This window comes from Engraulis encrasicolus, chromosome 15 (assembly GCF_034702125.1).
Source record: "Engraulis encrasicolus isolate BLACKSEA-1 chromosome 15, IST_EnEncr_1.0, whole genome shotgun sequence".
Lineage (NCBI taxonomy): Eukaryota > Metazoa > Chordata > Actinopteri > Clupeiformes > Engraulidae > Engraulis > Engraulis encrasicolus.
The window spans coordinates 52405509-52430206 of NC_085871.1; the positions used below are offsets into that span (position 1 = coordinate 52405509).

A 24698-nucleotide genomic window follows, 5' to 3' on the forward strand; every position below is an offset into this window, starting at 1 on the left:
AGTCGGCTCTCCTCCTCTGCCCTGGTCGCTATTTCGTTCCACAACCACTCATTTTTAACGTCACTATTTAGGCCCTACAATTACTACTAGCATTCACCAACACACAGAACCTTGCTCTAACCCCCGCCACATTCTCATCACTCGCACAAAACGTCTACACAACAGAAGTAGCGCTATGCATAATCTGCGTAAGTCCTGTTATTGAAACGGTCAGGGTCTCGCTGCTTAAAAATGCAGCCTGTTACAGCAAGGTTCATATAGGCCTAGTAATAATAGCAGTAGTGACGTTAAAAAGGTTGTAGCGAAAGCGACGAGAGCATAGGAGGAGAGCTGCCTGTCAGAATAGTGTGAGCGCAGCTTAGCTGACAGAAGGCTGGTCGTCTGAAATGTTTTCAATCCTGGCGCGCGCAACAGCATGGAGTTGACGATCGATGCACTGGAAAGCCCCCGGTGGGAGGCTACCTCGTGACGCTAGTGTCCATGGGTAATGTAGGAAATCTCGCCGTATAACGTTCATCAGAGCAGCGGTTTACCGTTCATAAGTTACTGTACTCGGGCGCTACTAGCCAAATTGGCGGGTAGGTATTTTTTTCTACTAGCCAAAATGATTTTTCACCCGTGTTTGGCGTGTTGGCGTGTGTTAATTTAGAGCCCTGATTATTATTATATGGTAGGTCTAGTAGTAATATGTTTTACTTTGAAGTAGAGGTTTATTTTGACATTAAAGTTGCCCAACAGCTGGTCTCTCGTCGTCACTTCCTTCCGCTCTTCAAGGAAGTTAAAACAAACAAAGCACAGACCCGACAAACACACACGTGTAGCCTACTACCACCGTTGTTTGTGTTACTGAAAGCGCATTCAAAGGAACATCACTTTTCTATTACAGCCATATTTATGAGAAAAACCGACTGCTTTGGATACACCGAAAAGGTGCAGGTAAGTCCGTTATTTCATTCAAAGTTTGTTGTAGGTGTCGCCTTGCTACTGGTGTAGCCCGCTGTGTGTCGCCTACTGCCCACTGTCTGTAGTTACGGCCGCTTTCCTTTCTCTGGTGTAGCCTACTGAAACATTGGAATGCCGTTCATCTTCTCTTCAACTAAATATTAGGCCTACAGAAAGTCAGACGGCCATTTTGTTGGTAGGCTGAATAAGTATACGAAGAGAGCACGAAATAATATAGTCTAAGCTTAAACATGGAAAGCTACTGAAAGAAGAGTCTGTACTAAGATCATGGTAACACACAAAGTTCTCTGTGTTAAACACAAGCAGGTAATTGGAGTGCTTCTGGGTCTTCACCTTTTTTCCTTGGTGCTCAACAGTGTAGGGGGTCTCAAACTTGGTCCAGGTAGAAAAGATGCTGAGGCACTCAAGGTTGCATTTAAAAAAAAAAAAACACTCTGTGTTGTTGGAACTCCAAATATATGATTATGGCATGTTTTCCTTTTTATTGGTTTCGAAAATGCTTAATTTTCCAAGTGGAGACAATAGATATGCACCATAAACACAGTATGTGTCATGCTTCTCAGAGAAGCAGAATAAATAATGAAGGCGTTACTATTTATTTCCTCAATAATATCACACTCTAAGAAGTTCTGAGTCAAAAATGACACAAACCGTGTTTGCTCAAGGACAACACATTTCATTGTGGGTCATTTCACATGAAATCAGACACTTTGGGACCCGATCGACAAGGATTTCAATCATACTTGCTGTGCCTGTGTAGTAGCAAGGTAGCACCCCAGAACTGCATTTGTGTGAATCTGACGCCAATATAAAGGGAGAAACAGACTAGCAAAGGTTTGCATATGAGGGTAGGACACTATGCATTCAGCCTTGATTATATCAGCCAGTGTAAGTCACAAAAATATGTCTGTTTTGTTATTTGAAAGCTCTTTTCTGGCTCTACGCGTTACACGTGAAATGACCCTTGTGTGTGCTCAGGGTGGGACAATACATTTTTGTTTCCTGTTGTGTCATGTGCCAAATTAACAGTGTAACAAAATTTGTCATTCAAGCCACATTCCTGGTTTGTGATGAGTAATTGGCTACATTGTACATTTCAAATACATTTTAAAATAAGAATAATTAATGTGCAACTTTAACGCAAAATGTGTCAGATACAGTATTTTAACTGAATTGTGCACATGTGTCACATTCCACTCACTATGTGTTAAAACCATTTTGTGCATGTGTCACAGGTTAGGTTGCAAATGTGAAAAACAAAAACTTTTCCAGTAATTTTCATGATGTTTTTCTCCAGTTTCAAGGTCTGTAGAACACTACTAAGATGCCCTCTGCAGAAGTCAACTCTCCACTCCAGCTGATGAGGAGCATCAAAGAAGAGACAGAGGAGTTCAGCTTAGCTGACTCTCCATCCCAGCTGAACATAAAAGAAGAGAGAGGAGAGGTCCCTGGTTCTCCAGAACAGCTGAACATAAAAGAAGAGACAGAAGAGTTCCCTGGTTCTCAAGAACAGCTGGAGATGAAAGAAGAGAGAGAAGAGTTCCCTGCGTCTCCATCCCAGCTGAACATAAAAGAAGAAACCGAGCAAGGACGGCAGGAGAACAATGAAGAGAACCACAGAGATGCCGAGTCAACCAAGAGATCTGGTAAGACACAATAGATGCAAAATAAATGCACTAAATAGCAATGTTCACATATGAATGTTTGTCACGTTTTCCAACTTTATAAAATAAAAATAGATAAATAAAAACTCTTTAAAAGAGTACATTTTAGAGATCTGGTAAGACATGTAGAGATTATAGTATAGTAAGCTTAGTATATAGTACTTTACCTGAAGAAGGTCGGATGACCGAAACGTGTTCAAGTTTGTTGGTGGAATGCACAGTGTGCGGGATTCCTTTACACTTGAATGATAACCCCACTTTACTGGGATAATATCCTACGTACCTGCCCAACTACAGAGGTGTGCAAAAGCGTCTTTGTTGAACTGTTGCAGTAACAGCAAATTTAACCGGACTTTTGATGATAGTATACCAGTAGTACAGTAGTATTATGGAAGGCTGGTGAGAGATCAGAACTAGTGACATACAGTTGAGGACGATATCATTAGCCCCCCCTCCTGAAATTAGACATTTCTCTAGATTTCTGAGTGAGAATGACCATTACTTACCGTTTCTGTTATTCTTCCTTCCTTGTTGTGACATGTGACTGCAGCAGCTAGACACAGGCCAGGCCAGGGACGCACCATGGACACTTAGGAGAATCAATGCGCGCGTTCTTTTGATATTCAATTTTTAATTTTTCAATTTATGATAATTCATGTTCTGAGGGTTGTTGTGTTCCATGTTGTTTGTGTAATTTGTAGAGCCAGAAAAGAGCTTTCAAATAACACCACAAACATATTTTTGTGACTTACACTGACTGTTATAATGAAGGCTGAATGCTTAGTGTCCTACTCTCATATGTAAACCTTTGCTAGTCTGCCTACTAAACAGCAAGTATGATTGAAATCTGTGTCGATCGGGTCCCAAAGTGTCTGATTTCACGTGAAATGACCCGTTTCTGTTATTCTGGAAAGAAATACACTGATGGGGATAATGTCCAATGAGTTGAATGTGGATGTTTCTATTGTTGCAATGAGTCTAAACAAAAAAATCCCAAATTATTAGCCCCCTGATCATTAATAGTCAATATGGCGCCATTTATGAACCAAAACTGAGAACGGGCTCTGATACCAGGGATTTTGGCCCATTTCGTCACTGCAAAGTGTTCTAGCTGGTCCAAATAGCATGGATGCTGAGCATAGACATTTGCCACAGACTCTCAGTGGGATAGAGGACTGGACTATGAGTGGGTCATTCCAGTATCATGGTTTTAGTGTCCTTGAAGAACCTCTGAACTAATTTAAATGTATGCTTTGGGTTACAATGTTGGTGGAAGACCCAGCAATCCAGACCCAGGCCCAGACTCCCAAGGATGGATTACTGCAAGGGCCTACCGGGCCCAGGCCCAGGGGCCCACGAGTCCAGAGGGCCCTGAAGCCCAATCCTCTAAATTTCCATTCTCATGTTGTGTAAAATCACACTTCTAACAACTCTATTTTCACACATTTTCAGGGGAAAAACACCTGAATGCCCAACAATATAGGGTCTCTAACATCTGGAGGGGGCCCTTTCTTGTTGTCTGGCCCAGGGGCCCATGGAGTCATGATCCGTCCCTGCAGACTCCCTGTGTCTGAGGCTGAATAACAGACTGAAAACTTGATGCCCCCAACACTGTGTAATGCCGTGTCCAGACCAAGAGCGAACTACGCTGCCTGGTAGCGTGGGTAGTAGAAGAAGTTTTGCGTTGAATTTGTTGTATTCGCTCCAGATGCAGCATTGACATGTTTGATTCAGCTAATGACATAACGGCTCTGGCTTGAAAGCCTGGCACTTTCGGAGATATGAACGTTGCTATTGGTTTTCGCCGAACAGCGTCAGAGCGAATTCGCCTGCGTTTAGATTTAGTTTAATCTTCAAAATTCGCTCCGGTCGCACAAGACGCTTCGCTCCTGGCGAATTCGCTTTGGTAGCGCAGGTCGCGTGCCCTCCATAGAGAAATAATGACTTCCGTCGCTTCATTCGCTCCGTTCCCTCTTGGTCTGTACACAGCATAAGGGCGCGATCACACAGGCCGCGGATTTCTGCCTACAATCTGCGATGCGCGTCCAGCTGATTAATCAGAAGTCAGCACACCGAGCTCTGATTCACTGTCTATTTGAATGCGGTGACTAGGCAACATAATGACTCAAATGTCAAATATAGATTTATTAGTAATGGTCAGTGTCAATGATTAATCAAGAGTGATGTCTAATTTCAGGAGGAGGGCTAATAATATCATCCTGAACTGTGTGTTACAACCGCAAGTCAGAAACCTTTTGGACTTTCACTGAAATATATTCAAATATAAAATAATTCTGTATGTATTTTATTTAATAGTACATACTGAATAATAATTATTTTTATAACTCAACTAGCTTGTATTTCTGCAGAAAGAGCAAATGTGGACATGCTTGTGACACGACTGGGGCAGCTCGAGCACTGGTGTAGTAGATGGTCATCAAAGAGAATGTGACCGTGTGTATGTGTTGTGTTTCTTTGAAGGCTGAAAGAGCCTTCCAGCCCGTCTAGCCCCAGTTTACAAATAACTTACAAAAACATCTCGATATTTTTGGATTTTAAAGGGACACTGTGTGAGATTTTTAGTTGTTTATTTCCATAATTCACGCTGCCCATTCACTAATGTTACCTTTTTCATGAATACTTACCACCAGCATCAAATTCTAAGTATTCATTATATCTGCAAAAATTGCACTTTTCATAGATGAAAAGGGGGATCTTCTCCATGGTCCGCCATTTTGAATTTCCAAAAATAGCAAATTTTAGCTGCAAAAATGACTCTACTTGGACCATACTAGAAATGTTTTGTTTATTACCTAGTAAACGTTCATGTAAATATCAAATTTGGCAATAGGCAGCCCAGTTTCAATGGCCAGCATAGTTGCAGTACCTTTTTTGACCATTTTCTGCACAGTGTACCTTTAACGATGAGTTTATTTCCCCCCCTTCTGCGGTGTGAAAACTTTTTTAAAAACATAACGCTAAAATGGGGCATTCTGCGACTATCTGACGGACAGTTTTAACTTTTGTGGTCACCCTAAAAGTAAAAAGATGGTGCACTTGAACATGACAAAAGAAATAGGAGCATATCCATCCTATGAAACACACAAATTAAGCATAGAAATAAGACATAGGCTACTTGAAATGGGATCACCACCAGAATTGAATCACTTGTTCCTTTGGTCATTATCAACAACTCCACAAAGTTTCGTCCAAATCCGTTGATTAAGTTTTTGAGTTATGCTGCTGACAAACAGACAGACAAACAGACAAACAGACAAACCAACGTGACCGAAAACATGACCTCCTTGGCAGAGGGAATTAAGCCTTTAGACATAGGCTACTTGAAATGTATTGTGGTTTCATATTGGGCAAAAGGAATAGATTCATCATTGGCCTAATGTACCAGGGGACTTAAAAAAGCAAATATATGAGTATGACAAATACATGAGCATGGCCCTAATACTGGGGGTCCCGTTTGTTAAATCATAATTCAAATCATAATTATAGTCATAATTGTAATTACACCTTGATACCAGTTATAGGGTAAAATAAATAAATAAATAATAATAATAATAATAATAATAATAATAATAATAATAATGGATGGAGATGTAGGGAAAGGTCAGGGGGGATTTGACCCGGCAACCCCTAGATTGAAAGACCAACTCTCTAACCACTAGGCCACGGCTCAGTAAAAGAACAGAAAGTGGGAGGGGTAAATCTTCACACTGTTGTGACTGTCTTGTTGTTGATTTCATATTAATATTGATGTCCATTAATGTCCATTCTACTCCTCACAGGGCATCAGTTACACTGTGGTTCCAGTGGAGAGGAGTTTCGTGGAAAAACACATTCTGCTGCCCTGACTACAGAGAGGCCGTACGTCTGCAGTCAGTGTGGCAAGAGCTTTAAGAGAAAAGATGAGCTCCAACGCCATCAGCGTGTTCACACAGGGGAGAAACCATTTTCATGCACTGACTGTGGAAAGAGTTTCACACAGTATTCTAGTCTCTACACACATCGCCGTATTCACACTGGACATAGGCCGCACGCTTGCAGTCAGTGTGGCAAGAGATGTAAGGCAAAACAGGAGCTCCAACGCCACCAACGTGTTCACACAGGGGAGAAACCATTTTCATGCACAGACTGTGGAAAGAGTTTCTCACAGTCTTCTAACCTCTACAGACATCGTCGCTTTCACACTGAAGAGAGGCCGTTCCCTTGCAGTCAGTGTGGCAAGAGCTTTAAGACAAAACAAAAACTCCAAATCCACCTGCACATTCACACAGGGGAGAAGCCGCACGCTTGCAGTCAGTGTGCCAAGAGCTTTAAGGCAAAATATGATCTCCAAAACCACCAGCGTGTTCATACAGGGGAGAAACCATTTTCATGCACAGAGTGCGGAAAGAGTTTCTCACAGTCTTCTAGTCTTCTCAGACATCGTCGCATTCACACTGGAGAGAAGCCGCACGCTTGCAGTCAGTGTGACAAGAGCTTTAAGACCAAACAGGAGCTCCTACGCCATCAGCGTGTTCATACAGGGGAGAAACCATTTTCATGCACAGACTGTGGAAAGAGTTTCTCACACTATTCTAGTCTCTACACACATCGTCGCATTCACTCTGGAGAGAGGCCGCCACAGATTTTAGCGTTCGCGAACTGGAAAGTTGGTTTGCTATGCGAACCGCAAAATAGTTATTTTTTCTTGTGGCCGTCAGCAGGTTCATCTGGGTAACACAGTCAGGTGCGGGAAAAGGTCAGAGCCCGGTATGAACACGGGCGGTTCGCAGATAAGCACTTTAGTGTCGAACGTAACTAGTGCGGGCACCGTCACCGGCTCCGTTCGGGTCGGCCTGAAAGCCCTAGTGAGTTTGAAATATTATGTCTGGAATTTGCAGTTTTTGGGTAGGTCCGAAAGCCCTGTTGTAGCCGGCAGTGACTGGTTGGTAATTATTATAGCAGCAACAAGTGTATTCACCACGCGAATACCTTGTAAGTGAACATCAAAAACAATATTCTTATTTTACTTACAGTAGGCCTACGTATAAATAAGTAGTCTACACCAGTGCTTCTCAACTGGAATAGTCTTGGGACCCACCATTTTCCACTCCCATTCGGTCGCCACCCAATTTTTTTTAGCAACACTCGAATGACTGGTAGCACGCTACTGTCTCGCATAAACATTCTGATTTTATCTATGATGACAGATGACACCAGTTCAATCGCCTATCAAAATAAAAGTTGTAAATTGTTGCAGGAAAAGTTGGATGATTGTTTATTTTTTTATTTCAGCAAATCAATGAACTACGATTTTTTTTTACACCACGGCTCCGCGATCCACCCATGACCCCTCCCCGACCCACTTTTGGGTCGCGACCCACCAGTTGAGAATCACTGGTCTACACAACCTCATTTGCTATGTGTGCATGTTACTGGCATCGCGACTCCACTGTCTCTAAACCCAGCAACTTTCTCAGTGTGGAATGGATGGAAAGCATGTTGAAGAACTAGTTCCATGGACATTAATGCTACGTCCTTCGTTTATGGCACGATATGCTACACCAAGTGTAAAATAAAAATTGTTATTAATGAATGAGGCGGGCAATTTTCAGAACCAAAGACTTTTCTTTACCTCCTTCAAACATCGTTCTGTATCGGATATGCTTCCCGCATGATATCACACCACAGTAGCTGTAGGCCTACACTGTTGACCAGTGTGTTTGGAGAAAATAGGTGCACTAATGTCTGTACCGGAATAGTCAGCTTTCCCTTTTCCATGTATTCTGGCTTGTATACATCGGTGAAATGATCCAGCTTACCTGTTGACATCACATTTACCCAGGAGAGCCACCAAAGTTGTTCCATTGTGAAATGTGTCTGCCTTAGTTATCTCATGTTTACCCGAGAAACCTAACACGATCATAGAACTGCCCTTTAAAAAAAAAAAAAAAAAAAGCTTGAATGCTAGTGTGGAAACTGATACAGTGGTCAATGCCTACAGAAAGAGATACCTGTGTATAAGATGAAACTTTTCCCATCTCTAATCTTTATCAGATCATTATAAGAATAGGAGAGGTGCCGGGAGAGCCAAGATGCACACTTGATTTAATGTAATAGTGAGTAACAACTTGTATAGTTGGATCACCCACCCCCCACATAGGATGTTAAAGGGGTATGCCACTATTTTGGGGCTTAAAGGGGTATGCCACTATTTTGGGGCTTAAAACAGTTTAAATCGTTGGCCAGGGTTTATAAAGGTGGTAAAGTCTCTTATTTTTCATGTATGCCGTTGTCTTGCTTTAAGTCTTGCTTTTTATGCCGTTGTCTTGCTTTAAGTTAAAAGAGGGAACATGTCGCTAAGCTAGTGAAAGTCAATGTATCCATGTAGCATGCTACAATGCTACACAGATCCATTGACTTTTCACTAGCTTAGCGACATGTTCCCTCTTTTAACTTGTCCTAAAGCAAGACAACACTTAACATGAAAAATAAGACACTTTACCACCTTTATAAACTCCAGCCAACGATTTTAAAGGATTTATCCGGAGTTGGAACAAATTTGCCTGATTTTTGCATGTTTGGGATGAAATACAGTCACTCTAGAGCAAAATCAAGGCAAAAGGATGCGTTTTGAGAAAGTTTGATATCACGTTAGCCTCGTTAGCCATATCAGCTATGCAATATGAAAGATGCGGGCATCGTTTTTCGGCGGTTACACACATTTCAAAAACACAACATTTTAAAGTCTTGCACAGCTCAAAACAACGTCACACTTACCTCGTAATATGTTGAGGGTATCCACACATAAACCGAAGTGTCCAAAGTCCTTCATGTATTCTTGAAAGGTCTGCAGAATGTGTTTTGTGAAGCTACTACCTTGAGAATATCTAAATTACGGTCAAGACAACTATTTGACACTAAAGCCCACCAAGTAGATTGCCGAGTGCGTCGCACCATCAGCTATGATTATTTCCATAGCGAGTAACCACAGCTGATGGTGCGACGCACTCGGCAATCTACTTGGTGGGCTTTAGTGTCAAATAGTTGTCTTGACCGTAATTTAGATATTCTCAAGGTAGTAGCTTCACAAAACACATTCTGCAGACCTTTCAAGAATACATGAAGGACTTTGGACACTACGGTTTATGTGTGGATACCCTCAACATATTACGAGGTAAGTGTGACGTTGTTTTGAGCTGTGCAAGACTTTAAAATGTTGTGTTTTTGAAATGTGTGTAACCGCCGAAAAACGATGCCCGCATCTTTCATATTGCATAGCTGATATGGCTAACGAGGCTAACGTGATATTATCAAACTTTCTCAAAACGCATCCTTTTGCCTTGATTTTGCTCTAGAGTGACTGTATTTCATCCCAAACATGCAAAAAACAGGCAAATTTGTTCCAACTCCGGATAAATCCTTTAACTGTATTAAGCCCCAAAATAGTGGCATACCCCTTTAATTCAATTATGCAGACAGTGTAAAGACAGTGTGAAGATTTCAGCATCAAGAGTATTCCATAGGAACATGGGGATATTTATTGAAGACAAATATTGTAGTGAAAGAATGACGGCAATAACAATCTCTGCAACTGTCTTTTCTATTTTTCCAGCTGCTTCACGTATTTGTCCAACAGTGATTCCCGTGTTGTCTTGCATATCCATGGTGAGTTCCTTGATGACGAAGGACAACACCGGGGATTCATACCTCGTTCAACAAGTCAAGAATCCCCAGAAAGCCGACCTAAAACCTCGGGAAAGTGGGAGTGAACATTTGGTGACGCAATGTCAGATCGATAATTATCGAGGTTGATCTCTGGCGGAAGTATAGAACAACGAGTTCCTGAGCTTGTGTTTTGTGTGACGACACACGCATCATCAACATGGCGCCCATGCATGCAACTGACATGTAAACAGTATCATAAAAGCTAAAATATCGTCTTGTAATCACTATCAACAACACCAGTTGATGTCATTCAATTGCAGATGCATATATGACAGCAATGCTGGTCTCTGACTGTTTAATTTGGCTTACTTCAGCTAAAATGATATGTCGTGGGTGTGGAGGCTCAAGTGGAGGTGAAAAAAAAGAAAAGAGAACCAAAACAAAACACGCATGATTTCCGATTGTTCCGGGATCAGTGGCGTTCATGTGCCAAAGTCCAGAACTTGGCTGTCACGTGAGCAGTGTCGTCAGCTGTCTCGAGAGGTCCCGAGCCCGTGAAGGCGACATCAGACTGCAGTACGCATGAACGTCAACACAAGGCTTGCGGTGACCAATGATCTCCAAAAATTCCGTGCTCCGGGACACGGATGTTAAGGGCACAAAATCCGTGTCCAGGAGCACGGATTTTGCCAAAATTCTGTGCTCCTGGACACGGAATTGTTTTCCGTGCTCCTGGACACGGAATTGTTTTCAGTGATGGACACAGAGAGGTGCTCTCTCTATAGACTACTCCCACAGCTCTATGTTTCCACAGTCTTGTGTTTTCTAAGGATTTTTCTGATTTCAAATATTTTTTCTCAAAAATGTTTTTCCTACTGACAGGTTAGGGTTAGGGATTGTTTTGGTCTGGGCACAGCTAGTTTTCTTTCATTCATTATATGAATTTGATAGCCTAGCAACCAACTGGAAAAGGTATTTCTCAAAAATATGTCTTTAATGACAGGTTAAGGTTAGGGAATGTTTTGGTCAGGGCATAACTTAAATTGCTATAGCATTATTTTGTTTAGGATTAGCATTTGGTATGTATTTTCTAATGATAGAGTTACACAGTGCTGTGGTAATAGCCTATAAAAAGCACTTCCGTGTGCCCATCACGGAAAACAATTCTGTGTCCAGGAGCACGAAAACAATTCCGTGTCCAGGAGCACGGAATTTTGGCAAAATCCGTGCTCCTGGACACGGATTTTGTGTCCTTAACATCCGTGTCCAGGAGCAAAGAATTGTTGGAGATCAGGCTGGGTGACCTCCTCTTTATCGGCTGGCTGGTCTGAACTGCACCAACGCCAACATTGCCTCAGTCTGCTACGCCTGGTTCCCAAAGACCTTGTCCAGAATGAGTTCCATCAGGACATGAACATAACCTTTTCACACAAAACATACAGAAACTAGAATGGGCACTCGGTAGAGCGCAAACCTTCGCCTACGCCACTTTTTTTTTCTGGCCATCTTCAAAGTGTGGGGCATAACATTCTCCAAATTTTGGTGTTAGTTTCATTTAAATCGGACCGGAATATCGTAATATTACATTTTTGGCCCAGTCTTGACCTCTTATTCAATTCAGCATGCACACGTTCTTCTGGCATATAGTGCTTGGCAAAGAAAAACGTGTTTGACCTTTTCGTGACCTTGACCTTGACCTTTGACCAACATTGCCTCAGTCTGCTACGCATCGTTCCCAAAGACCTTGTCCAGAATAGAGGTGTGTCGTTCACGAATGAGCCGGTTCTTTTGAACGGCTCCCTGAAGTGAACGATGGGAACCGGATCACAGCTGGGGGAGCCACTCGACTGTTATTTCGTTCATTTTTCATTCATTTTAAGCACGTGACCTCGACCAGAGTAATTCAGTTTGGGAAAAAACACAATTGTTTGCCTTAAAGAGTGGCAAAAAACGGTCTTTAGAAGCAGGAGAATAATCAGTTGCTGTTTGGACAAAATTACCTTGAGGTGGAGTAAAAATATTACATTCTAAAGACTGAATAAATAATTTAAAGGCCAACTTCCGATAAAACTCAGTTTTACTCACTCCTTTCGAAGATCGGACGGTCACCCCAAGTTAAACTCACTTGCAAGGCTCTCATAGCGGTGCGTCAACTCTCCTGGCTGTGTTTCCTGGTGTTTCCCAATTTACATAAATAATGCAGAGAAACGAGCGAATCACGAAAGCCTTTCTGTGTTTCGTCACGTCGAAAGAAGGCGTTGCCCACAAAGGTTTATCGACCCATTTATCTAAAAACATGTCCAGTAATTTTTTTCTGCTTGTTTTCAAAACAAGCAACGTCTGGTGGGCCGAAACATAGCTTAGCTTAGCTATCAGCTGGTTGCTACTCTCAGGTACACACACAGCACAAAGCCTCATACATAAAGCCTGCTCACTCCGGTTGCTCCGTGCCTACAGCTCGCCTAGGGGTCGCTGTCGAAAGAGCACAGCCCTGAATGGAGCCTGCACGCCTCCGTTGGCGCCCCTATAGTGCAGTACCACCCAGGGAAGTGGCGACTCATTTCCCATTAAAATCTCTCCGAGAGCAGGAGGAGAGAGCCAATCAGAGACGCGTTTCTTTGAGAGCAGGAGGAGTGAGCCAATCAGAGACGCATTTCCACGAGAAACACGGAACACTCTCTCGTTTCTCCACAAGCCACCTTGCCAGCTTGCAAAAACGTCTTGAAACAAAGCAACCAGAACGTTTTTTAAAACAGGACCAACGCGTAATACATTCAATAACAATTGGGAACACGGCAATATTAATTAAATTACGTTGAGAGGCGATCTTTAAAAAAGAGCCAAAAGAGCCAGTTTTTTGAACGGCTCTTTGAAAGGAACGAGCCATTAAGATCCGGATCCCGCTAAAGAGCCATAAATCCCATCTCTAGTCCAGAATGAGTTCCATCAGGACATGAACATAACCTTTTCACACAAAACATACAGTAAAAAGCACACATATTGCTTATAGCAAATATGTCACTATCTCTCATTGAACTCCGTTGATTTTCATTGTGTTGCTTTCCATGATTACAATGACCCTAAACATACACCTAAGGCCAAAGTTGATTTTCTGGAGAGGTGTGAGTGAATCAGTGATTAAGTATGACACCCGATCTGCGTATTTCAAGTCAAGTCAAGTAGGTTTTATTGTCAATTTCTTTACATGCACTGGTCATACAAAGAATTTGAAATTACATTTCTTGCTTTCCCATGCAGACATAGACTAATCTAGGTAAGGACATAGACAGTATAGACATAGATAGTATTTGAATTGTTTTGAAGTGTTTTGAAGTGACTTATCTGCTCATTTTCACATTATGTTCGATAGGCGACAACACTTTTGTCTTGTCAAAATCTGCCCTATCTGTGTTCATTAAAGGGTCAATGTTTCGTTGGTGCATGAAATTTATTTTTGTAGGCTACATACATTTTCATTCGGGAGGGTTGTGGCTTTCATATGAGTGACTTCTGAAGCCAAGTAATTAATTGAAGGTCAGGTTATTAACTGTTATTCCAAACAGATGGGTAGGCGACAACTCTTTTGGAGGCGAGTGTATTGTCTCAACTTTTAAGCATTTTACATTTTCACTAGTTCTTACAGTGTTGTATCAATGATCATACTAATGTAATGTGTAACAGAACTTTGCATTTTATTATTTTCAGAATTACAGTGCAAAATGATAATATTTTTAATTTTACACAACACATACTTCTGTTCTGTGCACTTCACTGCGCACCTTGTAAACATGAAATGGGGATGATAGTCAACATATGGGACTGGAGACGTGCCAAACTGTGCCTATGAGAAATCCCCTGTAATTACGGTAATTCAACTTTCTTCTAAACAGCATAGAAAAAAGCAGATTCTTGTGTGAGCCCTAATGTTTACTTAGGATGTAACGAAAGCCTTTCTGCATCGTCATCAGCACAAAGCACACAATACACTTGTCTCCACGGAAAGAACAAAAAAGACTTCACGAACCTAGTTGCGCTCGGAAAGACTGAAGCTTATGGAAACCCTATTGGGCATCACTGGTACTGCACTCTCCTGGTTCAGGTCCTATCTAACTGGAAGAGAGCAGTTTGTCTCTATTGGTGATTTCCGGTCTCCAAATTCAGTCCTCACACATGGTGTTCCTCAAGGCTCAGTTCTAGGCCCCCTACTCTTCATCATTTATATTCTTCCCCTTGGTAACATACTCCGAAAACATGGTCTAAATTTTCATTGTTATGCAGATGACACCCAAATTTACATTCACACCAAACCCTCCCATCCACTCCCCCTCGCTAACTTAACAACCTGCCTAAATGAAATTAGTAATTGGATGACCCAAAATTTTCTTAAACTTAATCAAAACAAAACCGAAGCCATCATCATCGCCACTCCATCATTACTTAAAAAGATAAACCTTTCTCAGTTCTCTATCCCTGACTATTTCACCTCCACTTCCTCTGAAGTAAGAAATCTGGGCGTCATCATCGACTCTTCGCTCTCCTTTGAATCCCATATCAAACACCTCACCAAAACTGCATTTTTCCACCTTAAAACCATCTCCAGACTCCGCCCTTCTCTTACCCCTACCTCTGCTGAGACCCTCATCCACGCTTTCGTAACCTCCAGATTAGATTATTGCAATGCCCTACTCACTGGTCTCCCTACTAAATTGATAAACCGTCTACAATACATTCAGAACTCAGCAGCTAGATTACTCACACACACCAGACCCTGGCATCACATTACCCCTATCCTCTATCAATTACACTGGCTTCCTATCCATTCACGTATCCATTTCAAAATTCTCCTCCTTGTATACAAGGCCCAGCACAACCTTGCACCCTCCTACATCACAAGTCTCCTCACCCCATACAATCCCACCCGCACACTACGCTCCACTGACTCACTCCTCCTTACAGTTCCATCCACACACCTGCGCACCATGGGCGACAGGGCATTTTGTGTTGTTGGCCCCAAACTTTGGAATTCACTCCCACTGTCTCTTCGTCAGTGTTCCACACTATCTACTTTTAAATCTAAGCTGAAGACACACCTTTTCATTTCTGCTTTTCCACTTCAGTGACAGGCACTTCCACTTTATTTTATCATCAGTTTATTTTTAATTTTACATACTATTTTTTTTTTTTTCCCTCATTTTATTTTATTTTCAAATGCATTCTACTTCTTTTTCTTACTTGAAAACATTTATCTTTATTGTACTTTTATTTCTATTTTATTTTTGCATTTTAATTACTCTCCTATTGTTAATTCACTGAAGCTTTGTTTTACTTTCCCTACTGTTATTTATTTGTTTTGATTGTAAAGTGTCCTTGGGTATCTTGAAAGGCGCTCAAAAATAAAATTTATTATTATTATTATTATGGGCAACACCGTAAAGTCCATAATAGCAGCGACTTCCACAAATGACGTGTATAAACCGATCTAGTAAGTAAGGCCACAGTAGCCTACTTTATTGTGGATTGGCTATTTTTAAAGTAGTGTTAGACTGTAATTAATGCTGTTTTATTTCAGTAGCATTATTTCTGTTCTCCTTTGAAGAAGAGATTTTGACATCCAAGTTTACAATCTGCATTCTGTCCCACAGACCTCCCGGCTACCGTATGTGCCCCGCTGGCGAGTTTGCGAAACATAGGACGATATTGCGCCCAACCGCGTTTGGCGTCTCCGATTGGCTACAACGGCTCCCTTGTTCCTCCCCTCTGATGACTTTCATTTGACAGCAAGAATTTCAACTCTCGCTCAAAGCAGGCTTGCAGAACAATCGTGTACAAATAAGTTGCAATAGGTGCGATCGAGATGTGTCAACGCATGAATGCGCATTTAGACAGCAATGCACCCTGGATGGAAAATGCTGCATGACGGTTAGATTTCCTGTCAAACTTCGAAATTTCGTCGACGTTGCGTTGACGAGGTGACATGTCACATGGTGTAAAACTATCGCGGGATGAATGCGGCTGCAGTCAGATCTTGCAACCTCTGCAGTTGCTTATCCCCTTCAACGCTCGTCGGCGCACTGCCTCCGAGGTCACGCGCCCATGAACTGGTTGGTCAACAACTCACTCACGTGTGTATATGGGTCTTGTCTCACACCTCTACACAAGTTTGCGCAGGTCCCCACTTCAGCTCCTCCTCACTGCCTGTCCCCCCACTCCTCACACGTGGTGTGTTAGTAGAGCAAACCGGTGCGAGCTCATCGTCTCGTTCATATTTGTGGCCGACTTTAAATGCGCTGTATTTAATAACACCCACATCGTGACAACAAGTTCTCGCTTACCTCCGTTGCGCAACGTCGACGCTCGCAATGAAGTCGTATGGGCTTATTCTCTTGAAACAGACACTAAAAGTAGGGTAACAACAAACAAAAAGTAGGCTACCCAAACCATTTACCTACGATGCAGTAGGCCCACATATTCATTTTAGCGTGGTTTGGCATATCTCTTGAAGCAGATGTGCCAAGTCAAACAAACGTAGCCATAGCCTACCCAATGATGCAGGGAGCTCCAGTATTTCATTTCATTTTTATTTACATAGCCTAATAAATGAAAGCGTCACTAAATGCAATGTAATGTAGCCTAATCCTAACTGCATAAACTCCTGTGTTTATACAAATGCTATAGCCTATCATGTCATTTTATTATGGTTTGGCTCATCTCTTGAAACAGATGACACTCTAAGCATAAACAAAAGCAGGCCTAGCCAACGATGCAATACAAATGACATTTCTTACAATTTAATTTTATTCACATTATCCAAACCTCGAGGTGATCTGGTAAGTTGTCCACCGAGTCCATGGCACATGTGATAGCAAATGTAGGATTAACCTTCTATTTATTATGTCGGTAAATCCATCTGGTGGTCATATTAGGAACTGCATTCTGCATATCAATTCATCAAGGTGCTGCTACAGTGGCATCAACACAATGATGAAAGACAATGCATATTGGATTGGATTTAAACCAACTACATTTTGTGATTTTACATCTTCTTGTGGAAAAATATTAAAAAGCTGTGGGTCTCTGCTCCCATGTTTTTAAACTTATTAGCCATGATTCAATAAAGGCTTTTAATATTTTTAATTAAGATATTGTTTTTTCCCCAACACCAAAGAGCACCTTCAAGATATTTTCTGAACCATTCCCTGAGCACTTCGGATTTTCTCTTCACTTGCTGATGTACACCTTGTTCCAAATACTATTTGATACATTTTCTACAATGCAATATGCATTGTCTTTCATCATTGTGTTGATTTGCCATTGTAGCAGTTTCACTCCTTGAAATCTGATTTATACCTTGTTCCAAATATATTTAATTTTCTACAATCCAATATGCCTTGTCTGTCATCATGACACCACCTATTTTTGGTCAGGTCACAGGCAAAGTTGGTTAAAACTGAGGTACTTAGACAACAGAAAACTAGGCCTATCACCACAACTTCAGTGTTTCATTATAGACCTTATCAAAGTACCCATGTTTTAATGTTAGATCTACAGAAGTGGGGATGCATTGATGTGCAGAATGCAGTTCCTAATATGACCACCAGATGGATTTACCGACATTTGCTACCACATGTGCCATGGACTCGGTGGACAACTTACCAGATCACCTCGAGGTTTGGATAATGTGAATAAAATGAAATGGTAAGAAACGTCATTTGTATTGCATCGTTGGCTAGGCCTGCTTTTGTTTATGCTTTTAGTGTCATCTGTTTCAAGAGATCAGCCAAACCATAATAAAATGACATGATACGGCATTTAACACAGGAGTTTATGCAGTTAGGATTAGGCTACATTAGGCTACATTACATTGCATTTAGCTGACGCTTTCATTTATTAGGCTATGTAAATAAAAATGAAATCAAATACTGGAGCTCACTGCATCGTTGGGTAGTCTACGGCTACATTTGTTTGACTTGGCACATCTGTTTCAAGAGATATGCCAAACCACGCTAAAATGAAACACGACACGGCATTTGTGTAGGCCTACTGCATCGTAAATGGTTTGGGTAGCCTACTTTTTGTTTGTTGTTACCCTACTTTTAGTGTCTGTTTCAAGAGATCGGCCAAATTATTTGTAGGCCTACACGAATGTTCTGCAAGCCTGCTTTGAGCGAGAGTTGAATGAAAGCCGTCAAATGAAAGCCATCAGAGGGGAGGAACAAGGGAGCCGTTGTAGCCAATCGGAGACGCCAAACGCAGTTGGGCGCAATATCGTCCTATGTTTCGCAAACTCGCGCCCGGCTGCAGGCATTACTTCCTTCTTTTCGCCGGAGACCGTAATTACGTTACAATATGCGACCTTGCCTCCTCCACCTGTGCTTGTTTCCTCGTACCAGGTCATGATATCACTGACAACAGCATTATATTTCAATATCTTGCAAAAGCTCAATTGTAAAGTCTTCTTCTCATTTGCAATTGGGATGGTGAATGAAAAACAGTCCATCAAAAGTGCTTGCTAGGCTGACAGCTGGGAAACTTTATCGTTTTCTCCACAGCGGAGAGGCCAGGAGGCGGGGCGAGGCCACAAGCACAAGTGGAGGAGGTAAGGTCACATATTGTAATGTTATCAAAAAGTACAGTGACAGAGTGGGCGGCTTTGTCTACTTTTTTAGCTGTTTGCGTTACAGAAAGCGAACTCTCAAAGTCTTCTTGATTTCCTAACATTTCTCCTAACGACAAGACTTTCAACCGCTTTGGATGCACCAAAAAAAAAGTGCAGGTAGGTCCGTTAATTCAAGTTTCGTGGGTGTGTAGCCACATTACTCAGCCCACAGCAGCCGAACTTCGGTGCGCTTCGCGCACACAGAAAGCGAATGTTTTGATGTGCTCATGACAACGAACGTGACTTTACTGCGCTATGATGCAACATATCACCGCACAGCATGCACGGCAGCTTTCGGGAATCCACTTTTATAGTCGTGACGTTTTCTTTCACTGCCGTTAGTAGGCCTACAATGGAATGAAACTTAAAATGCCGCTTCAGACGGCTGGTCCGTTCCAGCATTATATACACCACCGAATTACGAATTAATGTCATAGCTTAGCGTTGCAACTTGTAGGCCTATAAAATACACGTGGGTAATAACTCTAGTGTGAATGATGGCGACATAGCCTACCGCTATGGATGAGGAAGTTTGGCTTGAACAGGATGTCGAAATGAGGTTTTGTTGCAATGAGAGGAGATGAGTGGGGCGGAGAGGAGATGGGCATAGAGGAGTGGAGAGGAGAAAGTGGGGGAGGTGAGAAGAGTGGTGATGGGGATAGAGGGGAGGAGTGGGGAGGGGAGGGGAATAGAGGAGAAGAGAAAAGAGGGGAGAGGTGAAGAGAGGGGGATAGAGGACAGGTGAATAGAGGAGAGGTTAAGAGAGGGAGCACAACAATCAGATGAGGTTTAAACATTGACATTCACGAAAGGAGAGATATTGAGAGGCCTGGAGAACACAATGTTCTTCGCTCGCTCCTCACCTTTCTTTTCTCTCTCTCTCTCTCTCTCTCTCTCTCTCTCTCTCTCTCTCTCTCTCTCTCTCCCCTCACGCCTCTCTCTCTCTCTGTCTATCTCTCTCTCTCTCTCTCTCTCTCTCTCTCTCTCTCTCCTCTCCCCCCCCCCTCTCTCTCTCTCTCTCTCTCTCTCTCTCTCTCTCTCTCTCTCTGTCTCTCTCTGTTTGTTCTCCGTTTTTAATGAAGACCACAAAAAGGGAGGGAGTTCACGCAAAGTTCAGTGGAGAGAACAAACTAAACTGCTCTATGCTTATCTTATATCCGCTGGTACAGCTGCCACATAATTCTAGAGATGGGATTTATGGCTCTTTTTCGGGATCCGGATCTTAGTGGCTCGTTCCTTTCAAAGAGCCGTTCAAAAACTGGCTCTTTTGGCTCTTTTTTAAATTATTTATTCAGTGTTAAGAATGTAATATTTTGACTCCTCCTCAAGGTAATGTTGTCCAAACAACAACTGATTATTCTCCTGCTTCTAAAGACCGTTTTTGTCTCTCTTTGAGGCAAGGAATTGTGTTTTTTCCCTAATTCAATGACTCTGGTCGAGGTCACATGCTTAAAATGAATGAAAAATGAACGGAATAACGGTCGAGTGGCTCCCCTAGCTGTGATCCGGTTCCCATCGTTCACTTCAGGGAGCCGTTCAAAAGAACCGGCTCGTTCATGAACGACACACCTCTACATAATTCACTGGCAAGAGCTCAGTGAAGTGAAAGGAGTTCAGGAGAGGAGAGGAGAGGAGCGGGGGATAGAGGAGAGGAGAGGAGAAGGAGAGGGGGATAGAGGAGAGAAGAGGGGGATAGAGGAGCGGAGAGGAGGAGAGGGATATAGTGGAGGGGAGTGGAGAGGAGAGGAGAGGGGGATAGAGGAGAGGAGATAGAAGAGAGGAGAGGTGGATAGAGGAGAGGAGAGGGGGATAGACAAGAGATGAGAAGAGAATGGAGTATGGACTGTTTGGAGGAGAGGGGAATAGAGGAGAGGAGAGGGGAATAGAGGAGAGGAGATGAGAGGAGAGGGGAGGGGGATAGAGGAGAGGAGAGGGGGATAGAGGAGAGAAGAGGGGAATATGAGGAAGACAACATTACATTTAACTCAAGGCTACTGTATGATCCGAGATATGACCTATTCTAATGGAGGCAGCGTTTGTTTACTTTTTTTTTTTAATTAACATAGGCCTACTCCAAATATTTTCCCAAAAGGTATTGTTGTTTGCTAGTTGTCTGCTGATGGTGCATAACCTTTTGGATGTTTTTTTATGGGCTTTTTGCCTTTATTGCAGATAGGACAGTGGAGTGTGACAGAAAATGAATGTGGAGAGAGATGGGGTAGGGTTGGGAAATGACTCCGTCCGGATTCGAACCGGGGTCCCCATTAGCGCGCTGCGCCACAGCGCCCTCCCCCTTTTGGATGTTTTTGGGAATGAAAAAAAAATAGACCCTCAGGTACTGGGTAGTCCAGGGTAGTGTGAGCATTACAACTACATGTTGAAATTGACTGAAATTATCCTGTAGCCCCTTAATGCACGCCGTACCTCCTGTGGCACGCTATAATAGACATTGACAGTTAACTACTATGATAATGGGTGGGAGACGTGACGCCTTGTTTTTTCGTAACATTGGTTAAAAACCTACAAAACTGTTATTTTTCCTTTAAAAAACAAATGTCAATGAAAGAAGATGTGGTACATTATGTTTCATATTAGTCTTAGATGAGAAGAAACATTTTTGTTAAGATTTATGTAAAGGTTTATATGTCAAATTTCCTGCGGTGTGACTGTAACATTAATGAAACAATATATAATAATATATATATAAATTAACCAACAACATTTTGAATAATGTATGAAGCATTTGGCATGATTGCATAAATCTTAACTTTAGATTAAGATATGTGAATGTGGAAAAAACTCAAGACAGTAATATTAACTACAAGTTCAATTTCGTAACACAAATTGCGTCCTGTGGGGTGACATGTATGTCAATGTTTGTGAATGGGCAGCTGCAAGGCCAACTACAAGGGTCTTAAAGACTGGCTCCTAACCAGTCAGTACCTCAGTTATTGGAGAGTGCTGTGGAAGTTTAAGGTGACTCTTAACCTCTTAATATGTCTTCATATTGCAATATTTCTGTCACGCAATGCTTAGGTTCATTTTATGGTGTCCTGTGGTGTGACTGCTCTTATAGGAGGAAAACAAAGTTTTTTTATTAATGAAAACACATATTAAGATTAAACACAATATCATTATCAAGTTAGCATGAGCTCAGATGTCAGTCATGTATACAAAAGGATTAAAATGGCCATAATGCAGTGAATTCCCTGTGGTGTGACTCCATTTTCCTGCGGTGTGACATGCCTATGCTATGTGTTGATGCAGGACACATTTTCCCAAAAATAGCAAAAATAAGGTGAAATTCCACAGACCACTAAGTGCTTTATTTTTTTCTATTTTTTTCCAATTTTTATCCATCATTTTTTTCAGGAATTTGAAAAACTTTTTTTTTTTTTTGCGTTACGCCCTTAAACGTCAACCACCCATATACACTAACTACTATATGACAGTGCATGCACGGGGCCTTTAGTAATACATAACTTGGTCATTGCCATTCTAGTAACAGCTAATTCATAATGCCGTGTCATGGGTGAGCGGTTAGGGCGTCAGACTTGCATCCCAGAGGTTGCCGGTTCGACTCCCGACCTGCCAGGTTGGTGGGGGGAGTAATCAACCAGTGCTCTTCCCCATCCTCCTCCATGGCTGAGGTACCTGAGAATGGTACCATCCCACCGGACTGCTCCCCATGGGGCGCCACTGAGGGCTGCCCCCTTGCACGGGTGAGGCATAAATGCAATTTCGTTGTGTGCAGTGTGCAGTGTTCACTTGTGTGCTGTGTCACAATGACAATGGGAGTTTGAGTTAAGGGGTTAATGATCTGTTTCTGTCCAGTTTTAAGGTCTGGAGAGCGCTGCAAAGATGCCCTCTGCACCTCAGCTGAGGAGCGTAAAAGAGGACAGCGAGGAGACCCTGCGTTCTCTGTACAGTCTGAGGAGCGTATCTGTAGTGCTGGTGGACTGCTGTAGACCACAAGGACGGCAGGAGAACAATGAAGAGAACCACAGAGATGCAGAGGCAACCAAGAGATCTGGTAAGACACAATAAATGCAAATAAATATCACTATTTTCAGTTGAAATTCAGAGGAAATGTCTGTTTGGTTGACAAGACCTTTGTTATGACAGCTGTGAAGTATGTAATGTTTTCGAGCTTGCTTGTTGCTGAAACTCAACCAATTATTCAGATATTTTATATTGGCCCCAGCGGTTAACATTGGCTGCATTTTTACCAAAAAACTTAAAATAAGCTAATTCCGCAATCCTGCTGCATTTCCCAGAATGGCTCAGTATTAGACACATTATGTGGCATGGCCAATTGATGGTAAAACGTTCATCTTACACCGGAATTGAATGTTCCCGCGGCTTTAACTGCCAATGCACAGGCGATAAGTCCAGAACTCTGCATTCCAATTGGATTATTTGCTTATTTGCCTCGCTCGAAGTAAAAATATTTTAAATTCGGGATCCGCCCACATGGTATCGCTTGTACACTACTCGCCTACTCACCTCCTTGTCTCGCTGGAACACGTAGAGATTCTATTGACTTCATTCGCTGTGCGAGTAATTAGCAGCGACGTGTGTGAACGTAGCTTAATACTCATTGTATATTGTATGGGATGCACCGGTACCAATACTGCTCATTATACTCGTACTCGTACTCGTCAAGCACTTGCCGATACCAGGAACGATACTGCTATTACACAAAAAAAACAATGCAAAATCTTGTCACGTTCTGTGGACTTGAAAGCATAATGTAAAAAAAGTGCCACCTCATACATTCACTAACATTTAAATCTACGTACATGAAAATGGACAATACAAATATCACAGGTGGAAAAAAACAAGGCCATGCATTTATTTTCATTGTATTTTGGTGGTAAAAGGTATCGGTACTCTACAAGTGCACACATTTAATGTACTCGTACTTGTATCGGTTTTCAAAAAAGTGTTATCGGTGCATCCCTATATATTCTATGTTTTTTTCCCATATCGCCCAGTCCCAGGAGGACAGACCAGACTCATACGAGAGCTGCAGGCGTCCTCTAGGAAGAAGACTGGGGAGGGACAATCGGGAAACAGCGAATCCGGAGATAGTGAATTGGAAGGCAGCCAATGGGAGGAGAGCGAATGGGAGGGACAATCGGGAAACAGCGAATCGGAGGAGAGCCAACCGGAGGAGAGCGAATGGGAGCAGAGCGAGTCTGAGAGCGAATCTGGAGAGAGACAATCTGGTCGTCCCAATGGCCATCAGAGAATTCCCCAAAAGCTTCGGGGCCCCCAGAGTACCGTGCGAGCAGCCGAGAAGCAAGACCTCCAGACGTGCTCTGGGGAAACTGGGAATAGCCAATCCGGGAAGAGCCGGTCTGGTCGTGGCGTTCCCATTGGCCATCAGGGGAGTCCCGAAAAGCTTCCGGTTCACCAGGGTTCCGTCCGTACAGCCGACAAGACGACGACGACGACGACAACGATGTCTTGCGGAAACGGAAATGGCTTCTCTCAGCCCCACGAGAACGACCACACTGAGAAGAATACGACGACGCTCTCCTCTCAGTCTGGAACCCTCAAACCCCAGGAGAATGTTCAGAACGCTGAGAAGAATAGGAAGTTGGTGCGTTGTAAGCACTGCAGCCGACTGTATGAATCGGAGAGCGCCCTGATGAAGCATGAAGCGAACCACGAAGACAAGATCTACCCCTGTTCACAGTGTGGCCGCGTCTTCACCCGAGCACATGTACTCAAGAACCACATGG

At 42.5% G+C, this 24698-nt stretch overlaps 3 protein-coding genes across 7 annotated transcripts in view; all 3 read left to right on the forward strand.

Moving 5' to 3' along the window:
• LOC134464175 (zinc finger protein OZF-like) overlaps window positions 1–7348 on the forward strand; it is a 134989-nt gene extending 127641 nt beyond the window's left edge. The window contains exon 4 of the mRNA XM_063217634.1: window positions 7270–7348. The gene's annotated coding sequence lies outside the window, so the exon portion shown is untranslated. The remainder of the gene's footprint in view (window positions 1–7269) is intronic.
• The window catches only part of LOC134464169 (uncharacterized), a 161939-nt gene that overhangs the window by 127639 nt on the left and 9602 nt on the right, over window positions 1–24698 (forward strand). The window contains exons 1-2 of one of the 2 annotated variants that reach the window (XM_063217628.1): window positions 22794–22981; window positions 23946–24697. In XM_063217628.1, coding sequence (XP_063073698.1) covers window positions 22810–22981; window positions 23946–24697 — 924 coding nt within the window. In that variant the 5' untranslated portion in view covers window positions 22794–22809. Of the gene's footprint in view, window positions 1–22793; window positions 22982–23945; window position 24698 lie in introns of those variants that run through there. The other variant, XM_063217627.1, reaches the window with a different exon arrangement.
• LOC134464180 (zinc finger protein 664-like) lies at window positions 715–8232 on the forward strand. Of its 4 annotated transcripts, none has more exons than XM_063217642.1 (3): window positions 715–936; window positions 2261–2609; window positions 6428–8232. In XM_063217642.1, the coding sequence occupies exons 2-3, from the start codon at window positions 2288–2290 to the stop codon at window positions 7360–7362; spliced, it is 1257 nt and encodes a 418-aa protein (XP_063073712.1). In that variant the 5' UTR covers window positions 715–936; window positions 2261–2287; the 3' UTR covers window positions 7363–8232. The 4 variants fall into 4 exon arrangements, with proteins under 4 accessions (XP_063073712.1, XP_063073713.1, XP_063073714.1 ...); XM_063217643.1 differs by having other exon boundaries at window positions 2268–2609; XM_063217644.1 differs by having other exon boundaries at window positions 715–930.

Coding starts and splice junctions, on each gene's coding strand:
- LOC134464180 (XM_063217642.1), top strand. CDS start 2,288: ATGCCCTCTGCAGAAGTCAACTCTCCACTCCAGCTGATGAGGAGCATC. Junction 2,610..6,427: donor CGAGTCAACCAAGAGATCTG/GTAAGACACAAT, acceptor TACTCCTCACAG/GGCATCAGTTACACTGTGGT.